The sequence below is a fragment of the Herpailurus yagouaroundi genome, unplaced genomic scaffold, assembly GCF_014898765.1.
Source record: "Herpailurus yagouaroundi ecotype Mexico unplaced genomic scaffold, PumYag 141, whole genome shotgun sequence".
In the NCBI taxonomy this organism is placed as follows: Eukaryota; Metazoa; Chordata; class Mammalia; order Carnivora; family Felidae; genus Herpailurus; species Herpailurus yagouaroundi.
The window spans coordinates 27,402,723-27,425,156 of NW_024412396.1; the positions used below are offsets into that span (position 1 = coordinate 27,402,723).

At 42.1% G+C, this 22,434-nt stretch overlaps 2 protein-coding genes across 8 annotated transcripts in view; one reads left to right on the forward strand and one right to left on the reverse strand.

The window, feature by feature from the left end:
• Nucleotides 1–2,915, reverse strand: part of MAP4K5 (mitogen-activated protein kinase kinase kinase kinase 5) — a 113,467-nt gene extending 110,552 nt beyond the window's left edge. For all 4 annotated transcript variants that reach the window (XM_040477105.1, XM_040477104.1, XM_040477103.1 and 1 more), the window contains exons 1-2: nt 2,802–2,915; nt 2,349–2,569 (exon numbers count right to left, since the gene is read on the reverse strand). In XM_040477105.1, the coding sequence (XP_040333039.1) occupies nt 2,349–2,456 (108 nt within the window). In that variant the 5' untranslated portion in view covers nt 2,457–2,569; nt 2,802–2,915. The remainder of the gene's footprint in view (nt 1–2,348; nt 2,570–2,801) is intronic.
• Nucleotides 2,916–2,968: 53 nt separating this feature from the next.
• ATL1 (atlastin GTPase 1) overlaps nt 2,969–22,434 on the forward strand; it is an 85,244-nt gene continuing 65,778 nt past the window's right edge. For 2 of the 4 annotated variants that reach the window (XM_040477110.1, XM_040477111.1), the window contains exons 1-2: nt 2,969–3,216; nt 15,442–15,626. In XM_040477110.1, the coding sequence (XP_040333044.1) occupies nt 15,593–15,626 (34 nt within the window). In that variant the 5' untranslated portion in view covers nt 2,969–3,216; nt 15,442–15,592. Of the gene's footprint in view, nt 3,217–15,327; nt 15,352–15,441; nt 15,627–22,434 lie in introns of those variants that run through there. The other 2 variants (XM_040477107.1, XM_040477109.1) reach the window with 2 other exon arrangements.

The following is a 22,434-nucleotide window of genomic DNA, read 5'->3' on the forward strand; positions in this document are numbered from 1 at the left end:
GATAATAAACAAGAAAAAAATAAGTAAAAGATGTTACATGATAATTAAGTACAAGAAAAAAAAAAGTAGGAAAAAAAGATGGAGGGTGTAAAAGCAAGGGGGGAAGGGAGCAAGCTGTGGCTGTCTGAGGAAAACATTCTGAGCAGAGAAAATAGGAAGAACACATAAAGACCCAAAGGTAGGAAGATGCTTATTATGCATGTTTAAGGAAGAGCAAACAGGCCAGTGTGGCTAGAACAGAATGAAGAGGGGAAAGAGTAACAGATGAGGGGGGAGAGATAAGCAGGGAGGGCTGGGGATTCCTGGAGGAGCCTTTGAGTAAGGTTTTTGTGGACAGGTAAGATAGCAACAGGTGAAAGTGGGGGAGGGTGTTGGGAGGTGATTCCAGGTAATCAGAACAAAGGGAAACGAAAGACAAGGAACCAGGATTTTGAGCACGTTTAGCAATCAAAGGCTGCCCAAGCATGGATGAGTATAAGTGTGAGGGAGCATGAATGTGGGGAGGGAAGGAGATGGGGTGGGGCGAAGGGGGGTGAAGATGATATATGATAAATATTCAGTCACTGATCCTCTGTTTAGGAGCTATGGAAGAGAGACACAGGGCAGGGAGGCACCAGGCTAAAGGACAAGCATTAGCTTTCCTTTTAATATAACCCTTTGCTTTTCCTGCAAGAATAAAATCCTGCTCCAGACAGTTGCTTTAGTTATTATACTTATAAAGAAAAAAGGTGGGGATCTTGAGATTTTTGTGGAGAAAACACTTTAAATTTTATTGTAGTAGAGAAAAAATATACAAGAACTGGAATTTAGACTATTTCATTAATATGAACTAAATTCAACTGATCTCACACATAGTGAATCATAAAATGAAAATGACTAAAAAGTGGGACTGAGAAAGCAAGAAGGAATTTCAATTTTTCAAGAGCATTCCACAAAATGGCTAACCCATAGCTAAACAATGAAGAGTTAATTACCTCTAATTCTACATAAAGAAAAGGATTCTGTTATAATTATCCATTTTGAATTCAAAGGTATTCACAGAGCAAGAATTGGGACTTTCCTCACAGTTCAATACCCCATGCCTAGAACAGCGCCTAGTATAGAAAATTCAAATGCCCTTTTAATGAATAAAAAGCCTACCCATCACAGTCCATTTCAGTAAAATGACATATACCATTTTGAATTGTTATTAATAGATTCATCATATACCATCATGAATTATTATTATTAATAGAATATTAAACAAAAGCAGAAAAGGAGAAAAAAAAAAAGGATGTTTTCTTTCCATTTTACCATCCATGCAAAACAACGACAAACCCCAGGGGAATCTACCAGTAAATCACCCATATGACACAGGCTATTTCAACTATATGCAGAGGTGTTGTCTGGAACAATGGGATAAATATCATGATTAAATCCAATAAACAAAGCTGTTACAAAATCAAAGGAAATTTCCCTCAATATGTCCATATGAATTGCATTAACACTCCCTTTTTGGAAGAGAAAACAAAAAGCAACTAAGAATGTGAAACGATCTCTTTCCTTTTAATCCTTCAAGAACTCAATGTATTTACGGAATTCAGCTTGCTTCTCTATGACTTCTCTTTAATCTCAAATTAAGAGTACCTTACCCTCCAGTCTGTTTCAACTAATGCAAAAGAGTACAATTAAAAAGACAACAGCTCTTATCCTCTCTTGGTCGGGGATGTTATAAATCCCTGAGAGAGGAACTACTAAAGTAGAAGAATAAACAAACAAACAAACAAACAAACAAAATCAACCAAATACAAATGATGAAACATCTAGCAGAAAAAGCAGAATTCTACATAGGATAATGTTTGCGCACACGTCATTTTGCTCAGCATTAGACTACTTACAGTTAAACCAGACAGACCCCCTTTCACTGACTTTTTAAATCAAGCTCATCCATTTAAAAGTTTTCTTTAAATGCAAATGCCTAATGTCAATATGCTTTCCCATCGACTGTCTTGCAGGAAGCATTTTTCCATGCTAAGACTAGCATCCTCAACTGCAACTCTATATTCGAACTCCCCTCAACAACACAAACGAAAAAAGCTTTTATACTACCAAAAAAAAAAAAAAAAAAGGTACGACAGTGGGTTTTGCAAAGGTGTGTGGTTAGTTCTGCATGTTGTGAGCGATCAGAGCAAGCTATGACTAAAAGGCGCTCAGAACTGAGTAAAAAAGGAACCCCGACCCCTTCATCTCCAAGATGCAACAATAAAGGCATCCTCCCTACGCCTCCTACTTCGCTAGAAAGTAGCCCTACTCCCGGGAGCCAGCCGACCGCAGGAAAGGAGCCCGCGGCCGGGCCGGGCCTGCCTCACCTTATAGACGTCTCCGTAGGTGCCGCTGCCGACCCTCTGAACGAGCTCGTAGTCCTGCTGCGGGTTCCGCCTCAGGATGTCCGCGACAGGCCGCAGCGGGGCCTCCATCTTCGCTCAGGGCCCGCGCCCCGCCGGTTCTGCCCGCGGCGCCCGGATCGATTCCCGCTAACGAGAACGAGCGGCGCCGCTTCCCAACATGGAGCCTCTGCCCGCAGCTCCGCCTGCACCAGGGACAAGCAAAGGCTACAACCCCGAGCGGCCCAGCCCCTTCCCTTCCGCCCCGCCGCGGGCCGCGGAGAAGCGGGCCTGGAAGGGTCCGCGGCGTCCCCGCAGTCCCGTTCCGGCCGCGGCCCTTCCCCCTCCCGGCCGCCCGCGAACCGCCGGGGCCTGGGGCTGGCTCGGCACCCGAGGGGGGCGGCCCCGCTCTTTGTTGAGCGCCGACCCGGGACCTACTTCCTCGCCGGCGTCCGCGTCCTGCTTCCCGGCGCCCGCCGGCCGCTCCCGGTCTTGCGCCGCCGCCTCCCGCCGCACCGCACGTCCTCTCGCAGGCGGCGGAGGCGCGTACCGCCGCCGCCGCCGCACCACGTCTCCCACCCGGGGCTGCGTCACCGGGTGAAACGTTCCTGGCCAGCGTGGGTCGGCGCCCAGCGGCCCGCCCGAGCGCTCCGGCCGCGGGACCAGAGTGCCGCCCTGAGGCCTGGTCGGGACACGACACCCTCCGGGCCGGGCCACCGCGCCCCCCAGCCCCCCCACGGCCGGCCGCGTCCTTTCGGGGGCCCAGCCTCTCCTACCCACTCTGAGATTAGGACCCCCCACGCTCACCCCGTGAGCCGACGGGCCTCTGCTAAACCGCCCCCAGATCCGTCAGGTAAACTTGGGAGGGTGACGGGTAGAGGGAGAAGGGTGGGCACGAGGGCAGCCTTTCCAGTTCAGCACGGGAAAGGTACCGAGGGCACTGGGCCAGAAGTTACCTGGCAGTGGGGCGCCAGGGAAGGAGGTGGGGGAGTGCCGGTTTAACTAAGCCGCGGCACACCCGACTGCACCTTCCTGTTTTGCAAACCATTCCCAGTGGTACCAGCTTGAGGCTGCACTACACAGCTGCGCAACCTGTCTCCTACTGAGTTTTTCCACATTTCTGAAAGCCTGAATTCCTAGGAAGTCACAGGGGCCTTTATCCCTGTTGGGCACACGCAGTGCCTTGCCGCGGGGATTGCTCCTTAGATTGGATGAGGAGTTCTTCAGAAGCTGAAACAAAATCAAGAGACCACGACCTGATTCTGGCTCTACTTCTTCCTCAGTAGGTGATCTGGGACAAGACATCGTAATTGACAATATCTCAATATAATTATCTGCAGCTTGAAGAGGATAAGGTTTTGCATCTGACAGCCAAGCAAGTGTTTATGAGGCATTTCACGGGATTACAAAGAGGATTTTCAAATATAAGAAGTTGTAAAATACTTCACAGTGCATAGAATATGGAACAGGAGTTCAAGGAAGTAATTTGGCTGGTATTTCACAAGCTATTTTGCAGTTCTAGTTCCAGCGTTGTTTGGAAGGTAGAAATAAAGTTGCCAGGTTTATGTGTACTGGTAAAAACATTCCTAGAATCCAGTAGAGGTTTTGAACAGGAAAGCCAGATGAACACTCAGCCAGTGCATTTAGTAACTGAAAAATCACAAAAGAGTAAGTTACAGATGTTGACTTGTGGTTTTGAACATCCAATTCAATTCTGTTCTTGGGCAATATACTCCTTGTTGATCGTTGTAATTAGTTGTGTAATGTAGAAATTAAATTTACACCTTAACAGGACAAGGAATATATGTATTTTCTTGTGCTCCATGCACAAAGGGCACTTATTTAGGGAGTATAAGTAAGCTCAGACTTACATGCTCTATGGACAAAGCCTATGTGTTTGCTGCATTGAAAAAATTGTTGAAGAACAGTTCCTTCTTTCAAAGCTTCTTGGCACTTGTTTTGGTGGGCACATACTTTTGGCTTCAATGACTCAAAATCTTTTCAAATGTTCTATTGGTATCCTAGTACTTGTTTGCTGTCATAGATTCTTTTTTTTTCCCTTTGACCCTATAAGGGTTGATCCTATCTCTAGTCTGAAATTTATTCTTATTTATACTCGCATTATTCCAGAGAATTTGAGGCAGCACACAGAAAATACGTATTATAATACAAGATAAAAGTAAGTAAAGGAAGAAATAGGTGTGATGTTAAAGAGAGGAAAAATAGGATACCAGAACAATGCAACAAATTGGCCAAAGTAGAGGGTTTTATAGTGTTTTTGAGATCACCACGAAGCAATTGGTCAAGAGAGGCACTTCTTGTGCTGATACTAAGACTTTAGAAAAGTTTACCTCATGGGCCTTCATAAAGTGGAAAATTTGAATTCCCAGTTTGAAACAAGGATAAATGTCTGATAATCCTTCAAGCATGTTATTCTTGAAACACAGTGTTTGATATGAATTGGGCAATAAAAAGTTTGAGGTCATAAGCTTCAACAAGACTCTGGAATGCACATGTTTTATGTTTCCAGCAATGGCAGATCCATATGCTTTGACCATCAACCCAGAGGTACATAGCATGGAAAAAGTTGAAATTCTACGTGGTGGTTAAAAAATGTGTCTGCTATAATCATTACTTGTACCACAATTGATGCAAAGAGGAAAACATTTGCTTTATTCTAACTCCAAAGGAATCTTAAGGATTTAAAAATAGTGGTTGAGTTCATTTAAACAAGATCAGTGAAATCATAGCTGGTGGGTTAAATATTACATGATTGGTAGAGAAATTCAAATTCAATTTCCATGAAATAAACACGTGGTATGTAAATTTAATCTTACCTCCTAAATAAGCACATAGTTTTAGTAATAAAAAATAATATAATAATAAAGAATAATAAAAAATTATAGCTAACAGGAATTTCTTACAAGCTACCCAGCTTTATAACAAGGTATGGAATAAGGAAAAATATGGCTTGGTAGGCCCTTCATCCCAGCCTCATTATCATATATTCTTTGTGTCTCCATAATGTCTTAAATGCAAATATCTTCCAGGTTTTATTCTTATCTACATAATAACCTGTGATGGTTTGCTGTCTGCTTTGTAGTGTTTTTCCATTCTGTCAAATTTCTGTAAAATGCTGATTGTAATCTGTGGCTTCTGGTTTCAACTGGACATAAAATTTTTTAACTTCTACATAGGTAAGTTTCCCAATTACTATCCAAAACACAAAAGCTAATTAAAGCTCTCAAGTGTGACAACAGATCACAAGGACAGTTTTTGTCTATGGAACATATAGGCTTAACTTATATGATCTCCTGATGAACCTTCCAGCATAAACTAGTTGCAAAATGTAACCCTGTGTGATTGAGCTTATTGCCCCATAGGTTTGTTAGATATAAATTAATTAAATTTTGGAAGACATCTGCCACAGTTATGATTTATATTTTCAAATAGTTAAACTATTCTTTTTGTTACTAATTAGGGTCAGTTGTCTATTGAGGCAAAAACCATGTTTTCAAAGCAGAAGAATTCTTTCTTGCTCTGGATAGCAGTAGAACATGGATCTCATTCAGAATCAGTATCAGGTCATCATGATGGGAGTTTCAGTAAAGAAGAGTTGGGGGCTCCTGGCTGGCACTGTCAGTGGAGTATGCGACTCTTGATCTTGGGGTTGTAGGTTCAAGTCCCACGATGGGTGTAGAGATTACCTACAATCTTTAAAAATACAAATAAATAAACAAATAAATAAATAAATAAATAAATAAAATTTTAAAAATCAAAAAAGAAGAAGGCAATGCACATCTCTTTTTAATACAGCTTGAATTGATCATCCAATGTGTTAAAATGATGGTTTTTTTTTTTTAACGTTTATTATTTTTGGGACAGAGAGAGACAGAGCATGAACGGGGGAGGGGCAGAGAGAGAGGGAGACACAGAATCGGAAACAGGCTCCAGGCTCTGAGCCATCAGCCCAGAGCCTGACGCGGGGCTCGAACTCACGGAGCGCGAGATCGTGACCTGGCTGAAGTCGGACGCTTAACCGACTGCGCCACCCAGGCGCCCCTAAAATGATGTTTTTAATTAACCTTGATTCCTAGGGTGGATTTTAGGTTTTTACGAGATTTGGTAGTAAGGTTCCTGTATTCGGGACAGCTTGGTCATTTCTGCAAATTCAATAGCTAAGAAAAAACTATAAGTTATAAATAATCTTGTGTTGTTCCTTATTGATTTCCTCACAATATAATAAGTGTAATATCCAGAAGGGATGCCTAAAGTTTACTTGCACCTTATATAATCTAGTGTTCTGAGAACCCCAAATGTATAGAAGAAACCACAGTGCCTGACTGTGGCCTTATCCTACAGCTGTATCACTCTTAAAGGATTCTAATAAGCTCTTTTTTTCTTTGCCCCTTTAAGACAAGGATGATAATGGCATTCCACTGTGGCTAGTCTCGGGGTGTCTCACTATCTCTTATTGGTTCCTTTAATTCCTTTAACCCTGTCCTCATTTTTATAAATAGTCCTTTCATTAGATTCTCTTTCTGTGCTATCTCTTTCTTGCCAGAACCCTGATTGATAGTTACAGGAATTGGAAGTAGCCTCAGGAAAGAAACCCTTGCTTTGTGGGATGGTATTACTCACATATCTGATGATTACCTGTATAAACTTCTTGCCATGAAAAGTGCAACAATGGCATCACAATTGCTGAAATAACCATCAATAGTGGCATGAGATGGAGTGCTGATGGAAGCCGTAGCATTGGAAGACCAGTCTCTAGCACTTAGCTCCTTTGATAGTGATGATTGCTGAAATCATTGTGTCATTTTTTTCTGATTGCCTCTGGGAGAATATGTGAGGAAAAAAGACAAATGGCCTGAATTCCAAACTTAAGGCACGAGTAGAAAATCAAAAAGTTTCTTTGACAGCCTTGAAGAAACCTTATTTCTCATGTAGCTGCAGGGAAAACATGGCTGAGAATCCAGCCCACGGCCTAATAGTAAAGGCCGTAGAGTTGCAATGTTAACTGAATGTGAGACTTAGATCTGTTATGCTAAGAGAAGAGTCCAGGTGGAGAAGTTGTTGGGACCCCACGACATAGAATGGGGGCATTTGGGTAGATATAAATGAGGCTGAGAACTTGAACAAGAGTTAGATTTCAAATAGGTGATGCGCATTAAGGAGTACACTGGTCATGATGAGTACCAGCTGTTGTATGGGAAGTATTGAATCACTGTATTGTACACCTGAAAGTAATATGACACTGTATGTTAACTGGAATTTAAATAAAGCCTTGAAAAAAAGTTAGATTTCAGCACAGCCCTGGTGGAGAAGGACAAGACCTGTTCTTGGATGAGAAAACTTGTGCACTGAAGAGTTATAGGATCTTGGCAAATACTTATCTATGTTTCAGGTTGACCTGAGAAGCTGGTGGTCTTTCTAAATGGGTTACTTGAAGCTGGTAATCTATGTGCTGAGATGCCAGAACTTCCAGGGCATACTTTAGAGGAGTAAATCTGAAGATTTAGGGAGATGGGAATGTTGGACTTGCCCTATTATGTGCATCCTGCTTAGTAATGCTCTATCTGTACCATCCCTACAAGGACCCATAAAATTTACCTTTATCAAGGCATTGAGTAGAGGGTCACAGCTATCCTTGAAAAATTCTTTGGTGGCTGTCTTAATTGGCTGGAGATGATAATGGAGATGCCACAATGAAATCAGGATCCATGATTTCAGTGGGAATATTGAGATCCTGGTAGAGGCCAGGTGGAAGATTCTTAAATGTTAAAGACTTGTTCAGCGCAATTATCATGATAACCCTCAGGAAGAAGTGATAATCAGAGTGTTTGAAACCAAGGATCTTTGATGGTGGTGTATGATCATCTGTGTTTAGGAATGAATGAAATTAACAGTCTACTTAAGTACTGCTTGCCATATGTAAGCAGAAAAATTCTAGGTCTGATGAGCAGAAACGTAACTCAAGTCACTGGTATGGTGATTCAATACATATCACCCAATTCTTTTTTTTTTAAGTTTATTTATTTTGAGAGAGAGAGTGCGAGTGGGGGAAGGACAGAGAGAGGGAAAGAGAATCCCAAGCAGGCTCCTCACTGTCAGTGTGTAGCCCAACACAGGGCTCCAACTCATGAACCATGAGATCATGACCTGAGCTGAGATCAAGAGTAGGATGCTTAATTGACTGAGCCACCCAGATACCCCCATATTTTTCAACTGAATCTAGTTCACAAGCTTGGATGGAGTCCCTTTGAGGGGGGAGCCTTGAGGAAGAAGCCTCATAGTTGTATTTCCACATGTGGAATTTTTACTAGAGCAAATCAGTATAGGCTTTGACACCTAGAATGCAGCTATGGACTTGAAATCTAGAATGTGCTTTTCAATTCCCTTCAAAAGAAATAATCAGAAGCAGTTTGCCTTCATATAGCCGGGATAGCATTGTCATTGTCTTACATCAAAGCTATGTAAACACGTCAGTTGTAATATATCATTCCAGAGGGACCTTTGTTTCCTTGATATCCATTAGAACATCCTGCTAGTCTATTACCTTAATGACATGGTGCAAACCAGATAGATGAACTGGAAGTAGCAACTGCCCTAGATACCTTAAAAAGACCCTTCTATCAGAGGATAAGAAATACATCCAGGTCAGAGACCTGTGCCACAGTGAAATTTCTAAGAGTTCAGTGGCATTATTGTGCTCCACCTCAAAAAACAACGCCCAGTCTTAGTTGGCCTGTTTGGATTTTGGAATCACCATACTGCATGTACTGCTCTCTGATCCATTTATCCTGTAACCTATATGACTGCCAGTTTTTCATATGACTTGGAGAAACAGAATGCCCCACAGATGGTCCAAGTTGTGGCACAAGCAGCATGGATAAGGTTTGGAATAAGAACATGCTCTCATCTCTTGGCAACTATTCTCCATTTGAAAGGTAACTCTTGGCCTGCTATGAGGCCTTGGCAGAAACTAAACACCTCACTATGGCATACTAAAGAACTGTGTGATGTGAACTGCTCTTTAGAACTTGGTGTTACCTAATTTACTGAATCATAAATTGAACATGGGCAGCAGAATTCATTGTCAAATGGAAAGGTATATGTACTGGGGTGGCCGGAGCTGGTATAGAAGGCACGAGTAAATTACATGGACAGATTTCCTCTGTACCTGCCCCTACTTCTTTGCCACTTTTTTTTTTTTTAACTTTATCTATGGGCTTGTGGTCATTTAACAGAGGAAGGAAAAACTTGGGCTTGGTTTATTAATGTTGTGCATTATATCCAACTGGAAGCACATAGCCTCTGAATTATGCCCCTATCTGTAATGGGGTGGTCTTGAAAAATACAGAGGAAGAGAAATTCTCCCTGTGAGCATAACTTTAAATAGAACATCTGGTTGCCCTCTTTGTTAGGAAGGAGAGCTGGCCTGAGGTATAGATCTGTATTTAGGTACAGTGGCTAGTAGGTGGGCCAATAACTTGGCAAGAAGAATATCTGAGATAAGGGAGTCAGTAGGAGAGGTAATACAGATGGATTCTCAAAGTGGGCCCAGAATGTGAAAATATCTGTGAACCACATAACTGCCCACAAGAGGGCATTCATTTCAATAATCAGGTTTACAAGAGATCTGTCCTATGGATGTCAGCCTCTACCTGGTCACCCAGTGGTAGTTCAGTGGTCCTATGTAAAAAAGGAATGACGGCAAACGTGGGTTCAACACCATGGACTTCTACTTGCCAAGGATAATGTACTGGGGTGGCCGGAGGATAATACAGTTACTGCCACTTTGGAGCATTTAACCTGCTTATAACAGAGGCCATTGCAGAGACCCCAGTATGGTAGTATTCCCTAGACCAGTCAACCACCTGGTGGCAGTTTATTATACTAGATCCTTTCCATTATGGAGAGAAGAGGGATTCATCCTCATGGAAATAGTACATATTCCAAATACAGGTTTACCTTCCCTGCCTGGAAAGCTTTTTTACAAGTACCATAATCCAACGATTTATAGAATGCCTTATTTCATCACCATGTAGTACAACATTAAATTTAAGCAAGAAACTTATTTTATTTTGAGGGAAGTATGTCAATGAAGTCATAACCACTGAATTAATTGATCTTACCTTAAACCCATCACTTAGAAGCAGCTAGTTTAAGGGAAGAGAGGAAAGGCCTGCTGAAGGATTGGTTGTGATACTGACTGGGAGATAACCCAGTGAGGATATGGGATAGGACTTAACCTATAGCCAATTTATGTTGCCATCTAACCCACGTGCAGAATGTGTGGGTCTAGGAACCAAGGAGTGGAGTGGTGGCTCTTCCTACTACTAACAATTCACTTGAAGAATTTTTGTCTCTACAACTTTGTCTTTAAAACATTGGGCTTGGTGGATCTGAAGGCTCTGGTGCCCAAAGGAGAGATACTGTCCCTAGATAACTTAGTCACAATTTCATTAAAGAGGAAACTGATACTGTCACCTGGCCAATATGAGGTCTTTGGACTATGGAGGCAAAGGTTAGAGAGGGGACCATTGTACTGGTTGGAGTGATTGGTCCTCATTACCAAGGGGAATTGCTTGTTGCCCCACAAAGAGAATAGAAGGACTATGTCTAGGACCCTACGTGTGCACTAAGATACCTCTTGGTATTCACATGTCCAGTATTACTGAACAATGATAAACTGCAACACCCCAGTAAAGATAAGGCCACTAAAGATTTGGCCCCATGGAAATAAGTTTTGGGTCATCCCATCAGAGAAGATACTAGTGGAGGCTAAGGGGAAAATGAAAGCTGTCATTATCACCTTGGGACTTGTGCTATCTTCTCTTCTCATTATCAGAACCACAATTTTGTTGACCTTTCCTGTGTTGCTATGTCTGTCAGATGAGACTGAGACCCTCCCTGTGCTAGGGGATAAATCTTGATTGGCCTAGCCTCACTTCTGTTACTAAAGGGATGGCTTAGGCTTGACAATTCTAGATAATAACACATAGAAAAAGTCTATGGGAGTGCTTTTAACAAGGTACACAAGGCACAGACATACCTTTTTCTGTTTCTAGACATGGCTATCCACTTCTAATGACTGGAATGGCAGATGCCATTTTGGGACCATGATAGGAGCCCACATTAGAAAATAAGTCCACATATTAAGGATGGTAAAGTGTAACCTTGGTCCTTGTGGTGAAGTCTGCTGGTATTCTCCAGTATCCATTTCCTTCTTTAAAAATTGTTTTTTATTTAACTAATCTCTACATGCAACATGGGGCTCAGACTCATGACCCTGAGAGCAAGAGTCACATGTTCTTCCAACTGAGCCAGCCAGGTGCCCTCCTTTCTTTCGTTAGCATTAGATCTCCTAAATTTTAGTTGGATACACATATACATAATGTGTTTGTCAAATAGGTAGGACAGGTACTGGTCAATGGTACTTGAGTAGAGGTGATATGTGCCACTTCTGGGTTGTACTCTTAGAATGGATATATGCCCTTCTTTCCTTTCTTCTCCTCTATTTGGCTGGAATGAAGATGCAAATGCCCAAGCAACCATCTTGGATTATACCTTGGAAGTCCAAGCTTAGGTTTCTTGATATTTCAGAGCCATCATTAATATGAACCCTGGAGGGTTTATGCTAAGATTATATCATGAGAAGGAAATGAATATGTCTTAAGCCACTGTAATTTTCTGCAGCAGCCACATCTATATCCTAACATGTCAATGATAAAGTTGAGCTGCTGAACTTTCCTCACAGAACCAACTTACCTTAAAAAATTATGTGATACTAAATGTCCTTTTGGTTTAAGCTCTTTTGAGTTACAGCCAAAAGCATTCTAACTGATATAAGTATGTTTCCAAGATTGCTAGCTGTAGAGGGAAGGAGTGAGTTGTAGCATCCGCTATTGAGAAACTCCTGATTGAGAGAGCCCTTTTCTTTCTTAAGGAGGTTACATTTTATTTTACTATTTTTTTATTGAAGTATAATTAACACACACTGTTATATTAGTTTCGGGTATACAATGTAATAATTGGACACTTTCATGCATTTCTCAGTGCTCAACAAGATAAGGGTGCCCTTGATCCCCTTTATTTATTTCACCCATCCCCCTCTCACCTCCCCTCTGGCAACCACCAGTTGTTCTCTGTATTTGAGTCTGTTTTTTTTTTTTTTTTAATCTTTTTTGTTCATTTGCTTTTTCTTAAATTCCGCATCTGAGTGGAGTCATATAGTATTTGTCTTTCTCTGTCTGGCTTATTTCACTTAGCATTATACCCTCTAAGTCCATCCATGTTGTTGCAAATGGCAAGGTTGAGAGAGCCCTTTTCTTATGATTGGGGGAAATGAGCATGGTGAAGGAACAACTAGGAAAAAAATCATTGAGGATATAGGAGGGAGGGAATAGTGTACAGAGTAACATCCCAGAGGGGTCAGGATGAGAAGGGTTCTAGAGTACTAATGTACAAATATCTTTTCTTCCTTTTTTCCAATTTAAAATAAACTTAACCTTGACTTTTTAAAAGCAGCCAAATGATGTGTAATACCATACCATATAATTCACCAACTTAAATTGTATAATTCAGTGATTTTTAGTATATCCACAAAGTTGTACAGAACTGATTTAAAACATTTTAAAATATTTTTAATATAATTTGTCAAATTGGCTTCTATACAACACCCAGTGCTCATCCCAACAAGTGCCCTCCTCCATGCCCATCACCCACTTTCCCCTCCCCACCACCCCCCTTAAACCCTCAGTTTGTTCTCTGTATTTAAGAGTATCTTATGGTTTGCCTCCCTCCCTCTCTGTTTGTAACTTTTTTCCCCTTCCCTCCCACATGGTCTTCTGTTAAGTTTCGCATTTTAAAATATTTTAATTGTCCCCAAAAGAAATCTTGTACTCAAATGCAGTCACTCTCTGCTTTCTCCTCCTTCTCTTATGTGTATCTTTGTGTGTCTGTGTGACTGTGGACTCTACTGTACTCTTTTTAATGAGATTCACCTGAAAGTAATTATCGGGCTGGAGTGTGAGCTGAGAATTAAGATATACAAGAAAAGCAGAACACACTTCTTTTTAATCCATGAATTTGGTTTGTAGATACAGGCGTGAGATAATTCCTGTCTTCCTATGTTGTTTCATTAGTGTTTGCGAAATGCAACTCTATTGAACACAGCCCCCTTCATTTATTATTTTTTTAAGTTTGTTTGTTTTGAGGTGGGGGGAGGGCAAGAGAGAATCCCAAGCAGTCAGCACAGCCTGAATTGTGGCTCTATCTCACTAACTGTGAGATCATGACTTGAGCCAAAATCAAGAGCTGGATGCTTAATCGACTGAGCCACCCAGATCCCCCTGACGTCCCTTTTAAAACTATAATGTAGGGGCGCCTGGGTGGCGCAGTCGGTTAAGCGTCCGACTTCAGCCAGGTCACGATCTCGCGGTCCGTGAGTTCGAGCCCCGCGTCGGGCTCTGGGCTGATGGCTCAGAGCCTGGAGCCTGTTTCCGATTCTGTGTCTCCCTCTCTCTCTGCCCCTCCCCCGTTCATGCTCTGTCTCTCTCTGTCCCAAAAATAAAAAATAAAAAACGTTGAAAAAAAAATTAAAAAAAAAAAAAAACTATAATGTAAACTTGGTTTACAGTGTTCCTAGCTCTGAGGTCACTAGAGCCATTAACTGAAATACAGAATGCATAAGATATGGCAGTGGTGGGTGAGATAATTTGGTTTTTGATATGTTGATTTTGAAGTGTTAGTAGGAAAACAAAATGAAGATGACCTTGGGCAGTTATAAATTTGGTTCTCGTAAGACGATTTTTCTCTCTTTAAGAGAGCATGAAGGGGCGCCTGGGTGGCGCAGTCGGTTAAGCGTCCGACTTCAGCCAGGTCATGATCTCGCGGTCCGGGAGCTCGAGCCCCGCGTCGGGCTCTGGGCTGATGGCTCAGAGCCTGGAGCCTGTTTGCGATTCTGTGTCTCCCTCTCTCTCTGCCCCTCCCCCGTTCATGCTCTGTCTCTCTCTGTCCCAAAAATAAATAAACGTTGAAAAAAAAGAGAGCATGAAACTAGAAGCACAGATTTGGAAATTATCAGGATGAAGGTCCTGTCTGAAGCCATTGTAGCAAATTACATTGAGTGAACATAGAGTGAAGAGTTGCTTATGGTGAAGAGACCAAAGACGTGGTAATTAAGAGGCTAGCAATAATCTCATAGGCAGAACGCATCTGTAGAGTGTGGGCAACAACCAAATGCAGAAGAAAACTGTAAGGAATGGGTTAATGGTATCTTGAGGGTCAAGTACCATAAAGGACTGCTTCTAGAATACTGAAAGCTGAGTTTGTAGGCAGAGAGGAAGAAATCAGTGTCTTCGCCTTTTGCTTTGTATTCAAAATTGTCTGCAACCTTTGTGGATGCCAAGGCTCACCCAGACTATGTAATACGATTTTACCTAAAATATTTGCCAGTGTAACTCCAGAGGTTTTCTCTGCAAATCTAGTGGGCATTTTTGCCCATTAGACATTGAGTTACTTACAGATAATGATGAATTTCCAGCTTTCATTTATCTCAATCTTGATCTAAATTTTTCTATCCTAATTTTAAAAGTCAGGCCTGTTCAGTATACAGGTCAAAAAATGCATGATATCCTCTTTACCAACATGACCTTGCTTTTAAAATGGGGGGAAAATGGTGCCTGGTAGATAAGTGCAGATTATTTTGACTTCTTTGGCTATATAAATGTTGTCTGCATATTGGTACTAATTTTTAACTGTTATAGGAAACGGGTATCTGAACATCCAGAATAATGCAGTATATTAGTAATTCTGTGACTGGCTAATGCTGTTAAATTCTTTGAGAGTGTGTGTGAGGGGGGTACTGTTTATGTGTGTGTGTGTGTGTGTGTGTGTGTGTGTGTGTGTGTGTGTTCTCCGTGAAAGATGTTGCAGTACATCGTCTGTCCCTGTCTTCGTGCTCCGGGGGTGGGCTGAGGTAGGGAGGGTGTGACGCTGGTATTTGTGTGAACTCGGGCTTGTGATGCTGAGCTCGGTTCACCAGCTTTCTCCTCCCTTCTCCTCCCAGCTCCTTCCCACCAGCGCCACAGCAACATCCTCAGAGTCTGAGCGAACTGCGCCCAGCGCGGGCACGGAGCCTCCCACCGCCAGCAACCTGCGGCCCGGGAGAAGAGCCAGCACAGTGACAGCGCCTCACCGCCACCAGTCCCCGGACCACCATGGCCAAGAACCGCAGGGACAGGAACAGTTGGGGTGAGTAACATATGGTGACTTCTGCAGCCTGCGCGGGGACTGGCCCTCTGGTTTCTGCTTCTGGGGACGAGAGGGCCAAGGGCTGGGAGACGGGCCACAACCGAGCTGCTCCCTGTAGGGCCGGAGAGACCATGGCCGAGTGGTACCCGTGTAAGCAGAATCGCGCTGTGGGGCGAGGGCTGCAGCTTTCCGCAGGCCGGAGCCCCCTGTCTCTCCCCCACCCCCAGTCCTCCTCCTCGCAGCATTTGGACAGCACCCGCACGTCGCCTCCCTGGGACTCGTCGGTTCCGCTTTAGCGATCCTTTGGCAGAAAGGCGATGAGAGTAGGCAGGGGCTGTTACCCGGCCGAGAGGGGCGAGGGGGTGAGGATCCCTAAGCCCCGGCCCCTTCCTCGGGAGCTTTGAGCCCTTCCGCCTGGCAGGGCGCGGGCTCCGGAGCGGGCGGCATGCTGGAACAATGAGGCAGAGCGCGCCCAGCCCGGCGGGAGCGTTGCAGACCTGAGCAACCCAGAGGAAGGGGCGCCCGCCTGGGAGTCCCCCACCGCTGCAGTACTTGTTTTAATTTGGGGCTCGGAGGGAAATTGGGGAAGAAAGGAAGCAAAGTTGTGGTTTCCAGCCTCTGCTCTACCCCAATCCGGCACCCCATTCAGTCCAGCCCTAAGTGTGGCATTGTTCTTTGATTTTACCTTTTGGAGATATTGGGCTCATGATTCAGCACCAGGCCGAGGGGAGGGGGAAGGAGAGGCTAGGCCCAGTGGGTTCACGCCGCGAGTGGGTGGGCGGCGCTCACGCAGGCGGGGAAGAGAGAACGCAGTGATGCAGGAGAAATCGCGGCCCCGCCCCGCTCTGCTGCTCCAGACTTGGTTCAGGACGGAGAGTGTGGGCAGATGGGGCGTCTTTTTGTGCCCTCGGCTCGGGTTTTCTTCCAGTCACAGTGCTAACCTCACTACCATCTTAGGAACCAAAGCCTTTCGGGGCATTTTGTTTTCTGACCCAGAGCAGATCTCAGGCCACTGTTCCTCGGTGGGTAGAGAAATATTTTGTTCATTAGCTTTGTTATTTGGAAAGTTTACACACATCCTCTAGGAGTTTGGAGCTCCTGGATCTCTTCTGTATCTCAGTGAGGACTCTTCTATAACTGTCCTTCGGACCAGGAGGTATAAATTTAAATTTGGGGGGGGGGGGGGGCTTACTTTTATCAAAAGACCGTATTTCTCCTTGCCTGGTTGTTCACAGGGCCAACTTAACTCCCAGTAGGCAACGTTTGTGGTAGGTGTGGGGAGCTAGGGCAGGGAGGTCTGGCTCTAGTTGTATGAATTTAAGAGAAAGCAGTTGCATTTTCTGAGATTACCAAACCTCAGTAAGTGTGAGTATTGTAATAACACTGTTTTCTTTGCTTCTTAGGAGATTATGAGTAAGCGTTTTCACTGTCCCCCTAACTTTTCCTTGGCCTAGAGTAGGAATTTCTTTTCTTTTTTTCTTTTTTTAAAAGTTTATTTATTTTGAGAGAGAGAAAGAGTGGGGGGGGGGGGCGGGCAGAGAAAGGGGGAGTGAGAGAGAATCCCAAGCAGGCTCTGAGCTGCCAGTGCAGAGACCCATGTGGGGCTCGAACTCACTGTGGTATTATGACCTGAGCCTAAATCAACAGTGGGTCCCTCGACTGACCCGCCCAGGCGCCGCTAGACTAGGAATTTCTTGAACACTCATGGTTCAGGTGTGGATGTTCAAGTCAGTTTTGATCTTGATCTCTGTGCATTGTTGACTCAACCATGTTAAGAGACAGGCATGTGGAAATTTATTCTGAGCATTAAAGTTCTTCTTAGTGAAGCTTTGGATCATTATTCTTCAGTATTTTCTTTGGTTTCAGATTTCTTATATGGTGGAGGTTTTTTCCTCTTGGAAATGTTTCTCAAATGGGATTTGCATAAAAATCACATTGGGAAATTGTTAGAAATGCATATTTCTACATCTTCTAGCAAGAGTTTTTCTCTTTTTTAATTATTTTTTTTATTTTTTTAAAGTTTTAATTTTAAGTCTCGTTAACATAGTGTTATATTAGTTTCAGGTGTACAATATAATGATTCAACACTTGTATACATCACCCAGTGCTCATTACAACAAATGCACTCCTTCATCCCCATCACCTGTTTAACCCATGCCCCCCCACCCACCTCCCTCTGATAACCATCAGTCTGTTCTCTATAGTTAAGAGTCTCTTTCTTGGTTTGCCTCTCTTTTTTCCCTTTCCTCATTTGTTTTGTTTCTTAAATTCCACATAGGAATGAAATCATATGGTATTTGTTTTTCTCTGATTGACTTATTTCTCTTAGCATTATACTGTTTCCATCCATGTCATTGCAAATTAGCCAGAGTTTTTCAATCAGTAGCTGATATGAAGTCTAGGAATCTGCCTTTTAATTAGCATTTCAGGTGATTGACAAGCACTGGATAATTTATATTTGATGGGAACATGTCCCAGACGGTTTACCCAGAAGTCATCAAGAGACTCTCAACTCAAGTGATGAATTAGGAAAAGAAATACTAAAGTATTATACTAAAGTGTGGTCACTGGAAATTTTCACAGAAAAGAAATATTGGAATTGTGCAGTCTTGATCCTCTATGGAAATGCTTTAGTACTCAGATTTTTCTTTGCTATGAAGTATATATGACGTGGGGTGCCTGGATGGCTAGTTGGTTAAGCATCGACTCTTGGTTTTGGCTCAGGTCATGATCTCACAGTTTGTGACTTTGAGCTCCACATCCAGCTTCACAATGACAGCATGGAGCCTGCTTGGAGTTCTCTCTTCTCTCTTTGCCTCCTCCCCGCCCCCCCGCCCCCACCAACTTGTGTGCGCATGCTGTCTGTCTCTGTCTCTCTCTTTCAAAATAAATAATAAATAAACTTCAAGAAATAAAGTATGTGTGATGTAAATGACTTAGAAAAATGTAGTAACGTGGAGTAAGAAATAGAGGTTTTTTGGCGAAGGTGTTAGCCATGTCTGTCCTGATTTCATTTTATTACCAGCACCTAGTGTAATACCTAACACTGAGTAGGCATTTAAAAATAACATTAATAGCTAATGTCACTGAGCTAATATCATATGAGGTAGGTACTGTAATCCTCATTTTACATATTAAAGATAAGTGATGAAGCCAGGATTCCAACTCTGGCGGTTTGACTTCAAATTCTTTTTATCTTCACCAGCATGCTATACTGCCTCTTAGGAGTTGAAAATATCTGCTGCATTGTATAGAACTACAGTGTTTAAGGCACAGTCACCTGCATCATTATTTTTTAAAATTTTAGTTAGCATGCAGTGCAATATTGGTTTCAGGAATAGCATTCAGTGATTCATCACTTAACAGCACCCAGTGCTCATCACAAGTGCCCTCCTTAATGCCCATCACCTGCGTTATTGCCTTTGCTCCTTAGCCTCTGAGTAGACATAATCCCTCTTTTGCAAATAAAAAAACTGAGTCTCAGATAAGTTAAATGACTTGGCAAAAATCATATATTTAGTAAGTTAGAGGAAATTAGAACCTCGGGTTGCCTTCTAATTGATTTTCTATAGCATAATGCTGTGGAATGTTTTATAAGATAATGGGGCATGGTGTGAGGGTAGAGAGAAAACAGGCTCAGGTGATAGCTTTTAAAACTCAGCTTTTAAAAACTCAGACGATAGCTTTATTATTTTTCTTAAGACAATGAACTGACCTTATCATCTGGCTAAATATATTTCAGACAAGTTAGAAAGCACTAGGTCAAGGCCAAAGGTAGACTCCCCAGAATTGGAAAATATAGTTATTTCCAAGAAAAAGGCAAGAGAGAATTTGCAAAATTTGTACAGGATACCTAAAATTGAGAGAAGTACACTATAGGACCATATCACAGCTAATCTTTTTATCTGAGTGATCAGTGACCTGTTAGGTTCTAATAGGACTATGGAAGTTACAAAGCAAAAAAAGCAGCTCTACTAACCAAGAATTGGGGATGTTATTTGAGGATCATATCCAGAGATACAACTGAGAAGCAGGTCTGTGAGTAGAACTGAGAATCCCAACACCTATACCTAAATCTACACCGAACCAGAAGTTTCAATAAATGTAAGCATTTAAAAGTCCATTTTTCAGAGGTAGACATTATTCTCATTTTAATATGTAAGGAATCCGAGACTCAGCATGAGGAATGTGCCAGAGGTCCCATAATTTATAAATTATAGATCTAAGGTTTAAGTTCAGGGTTGTTTGCTTCCCCAGTCCACTTGATGAAGGCCAGGAACTAAAATAGTATGCCAAAAAGGTGCCATGTCAAGCCCGTCTAGGCTTAAGCTGGTATAAGAAATCAATGCTGTATAAACTTAATCGCTTTGGACTAGAAAAGAAGGCGAAGAATGTACTAGTGTGGAAAATAAAAGATACAGATGGCTATCAGAGGCAGTAGCTCGGAAAGCAGTCTTTCAATGTTGAGCTTAGAATTTAAGTACTACCAGAAGCAAAACAAAAGTGCATTCTTTAAAATTTGTTTTTGTTAATTACAGTTGCTTAAAACTTGGGAGTTCACATGGGAATTTGGTTTTTCTGCCGTGTAACAGAAACTGTCAGTACACTGATGCTTTAGAAAAATAATATTTGCAGTAAGTATAGGGAACGTCTGTTGAAAAAGCATTAGGTTTCTGTTTTTGTTTTTTGAGGCAAGATTATAAATGATCTTGAGTATAGTTACTTCCTTTTCTTTCTTTTCCAGTTGGTTGTATTCTATTTTTCTTAAAATGAGACTATTTGTGCCTTTTTACTCGCCTCATTCTGTATGTATCTATTCCTTCTGAAACAAAATCAAATTTCTAGTGAGTCATACATGTACTTCCCCTACAGACTCTCCCATCTCATTTTGCTAATTTGCCTTCCTGACATCTTTTCTCAAATACATTTTCCGAAAGATATGTATTTTTTATACTTTGTATCTGCTTACACCTTGTCTTGATGACTCCTGGGTTGTATCTTTGCTCTGTTTCAAACTCTGTAGTCTTTACTATCTTTAGAACCAGTGACTAGACTCTAAATGGAACCTGTGATCATCAGGAAAATGGTCTACTGTGAGAAAATTTTGGTCATAAAAGAAAGGTGGGGTGTTTTTAAATTTAGAGGCTTTTCCTCTTTTACATAAAATTTTATGAAAAATATCTGTACAAAAGAATATGTAAAACACAGATGTTTTTTATCAACATAAATTTACTAATTTTCTCATAATTTTTTTGTAGTGTAACTTTTTAAAAATTTATTTATTTTGAGAGAGAGAGAGCGCGCATGTACATGTGCACCTGTGTGAGAATGGGGGGGAGGTGGGGGGAGAGAGAGAAAGAGAGAGAGAGAATCCCAAGCAGGCTCCATGCTATCAGTGTGGAGTCCAATGTTGGGCTTGATCTAATGAACTGTGAGATCATGACCAGAGCAGAAACCAAGAGTCGGATGCTTAACTGACTGAGCCATCCACATGCTCCTGTAGTGTAACATTTTAATTCCCTTATCATTTATGTTTTGTGTATAGCATACACTATGGCTTGAATATTGGTATCCCCCCAAAATTCATGTCAAATGTGATAGTACAGGAAGTGGGGGCATTGGAAGATGCTTAGGTCATGAGAGTGAAATGCTCTGAATAAGATGAATGGGATGAACAGCCCTCTCTTTATTTATTTATTTATTTTTTTCAACGTTTATTTATTTTTGCGACAGAGAGAGACAGAGCATGAACGGGGGAGGGGCAGAGAGAGAGGGAGACACAGAATCCGAAACAGGCTCCAGGCTCCGAGCCATCAGCCCAGAGCCCGACGCGGGGCTCGAACTCACGGACCGAGAGATCGTGACCTGGCTGAAGTCGGACGCTTAACCGACTGCGCCACCCAGGCACCCCCAGCCCTCTCTTTAAAAAAGCCCCACAGGGTTCCCTAGCCCCTCCCACCGTGCCGGGGTTCAATGCGGACTCTTCGACTTGGAAGAATGTCCTCACCTGACCATTCTGGCACCCTAATCTTGGTCCTCTAGCCTCCGGAACTAAGAACTAAATTTCGTTATCAACTACCCAGTCTGTGGTGTTTTGTTATAGCAGCCTGAACTAAGACATTCTAGAACTATTTTCTTTGTGGTTACCATGAGGATTACATTTAATATCCTAAAGTTACTGTACTCTAATTGGAAATTATATCAGTTAAATTTCAATAACCTATAAAAACTCTGCTCCTTTTTAGCTCTATATGCACCCCTTTTAGTTACTGACGTCACACAATTACATCTTTATACATTATGTGTACAAAACATAAACTAATCGTTATTTTTAAAAATGCACTAGTCCCCAAAGAAGACATACAGATGGCCAACAATCACATGGAAAGATGCTCAACATCATTAATCATTAGGAAATGCAAATCAAAACCACAATGAGATGTAACCTTACACTTGTCAGAATGGCTAGAATAAAGAAGACAAGAGATAACAAGTGTTGGCCAAAATGTGCAGAAAAAGGAATCCTCACAGTTGGTGGGAATGTAAAATGGTGTAGCCACTGTAGAATACAGTATGGAGGTTCCTCAAAAAATTAAAAATAGAAATAGAACATGATCCAGTAATTCCACTACTGGGTATTTACCCAAAGAAAATGAAAACTTAATTCAAAATATGCATATTCTGTATGTATATTTCAAACACACACACACAGAAATATTATTATCCATAAGAAAGATGTGCTCTTGTCATTTGTGACAATATGAGTGGACCTAGAAGGTATTATGCTAAATGAAATAAGTCAGACTGA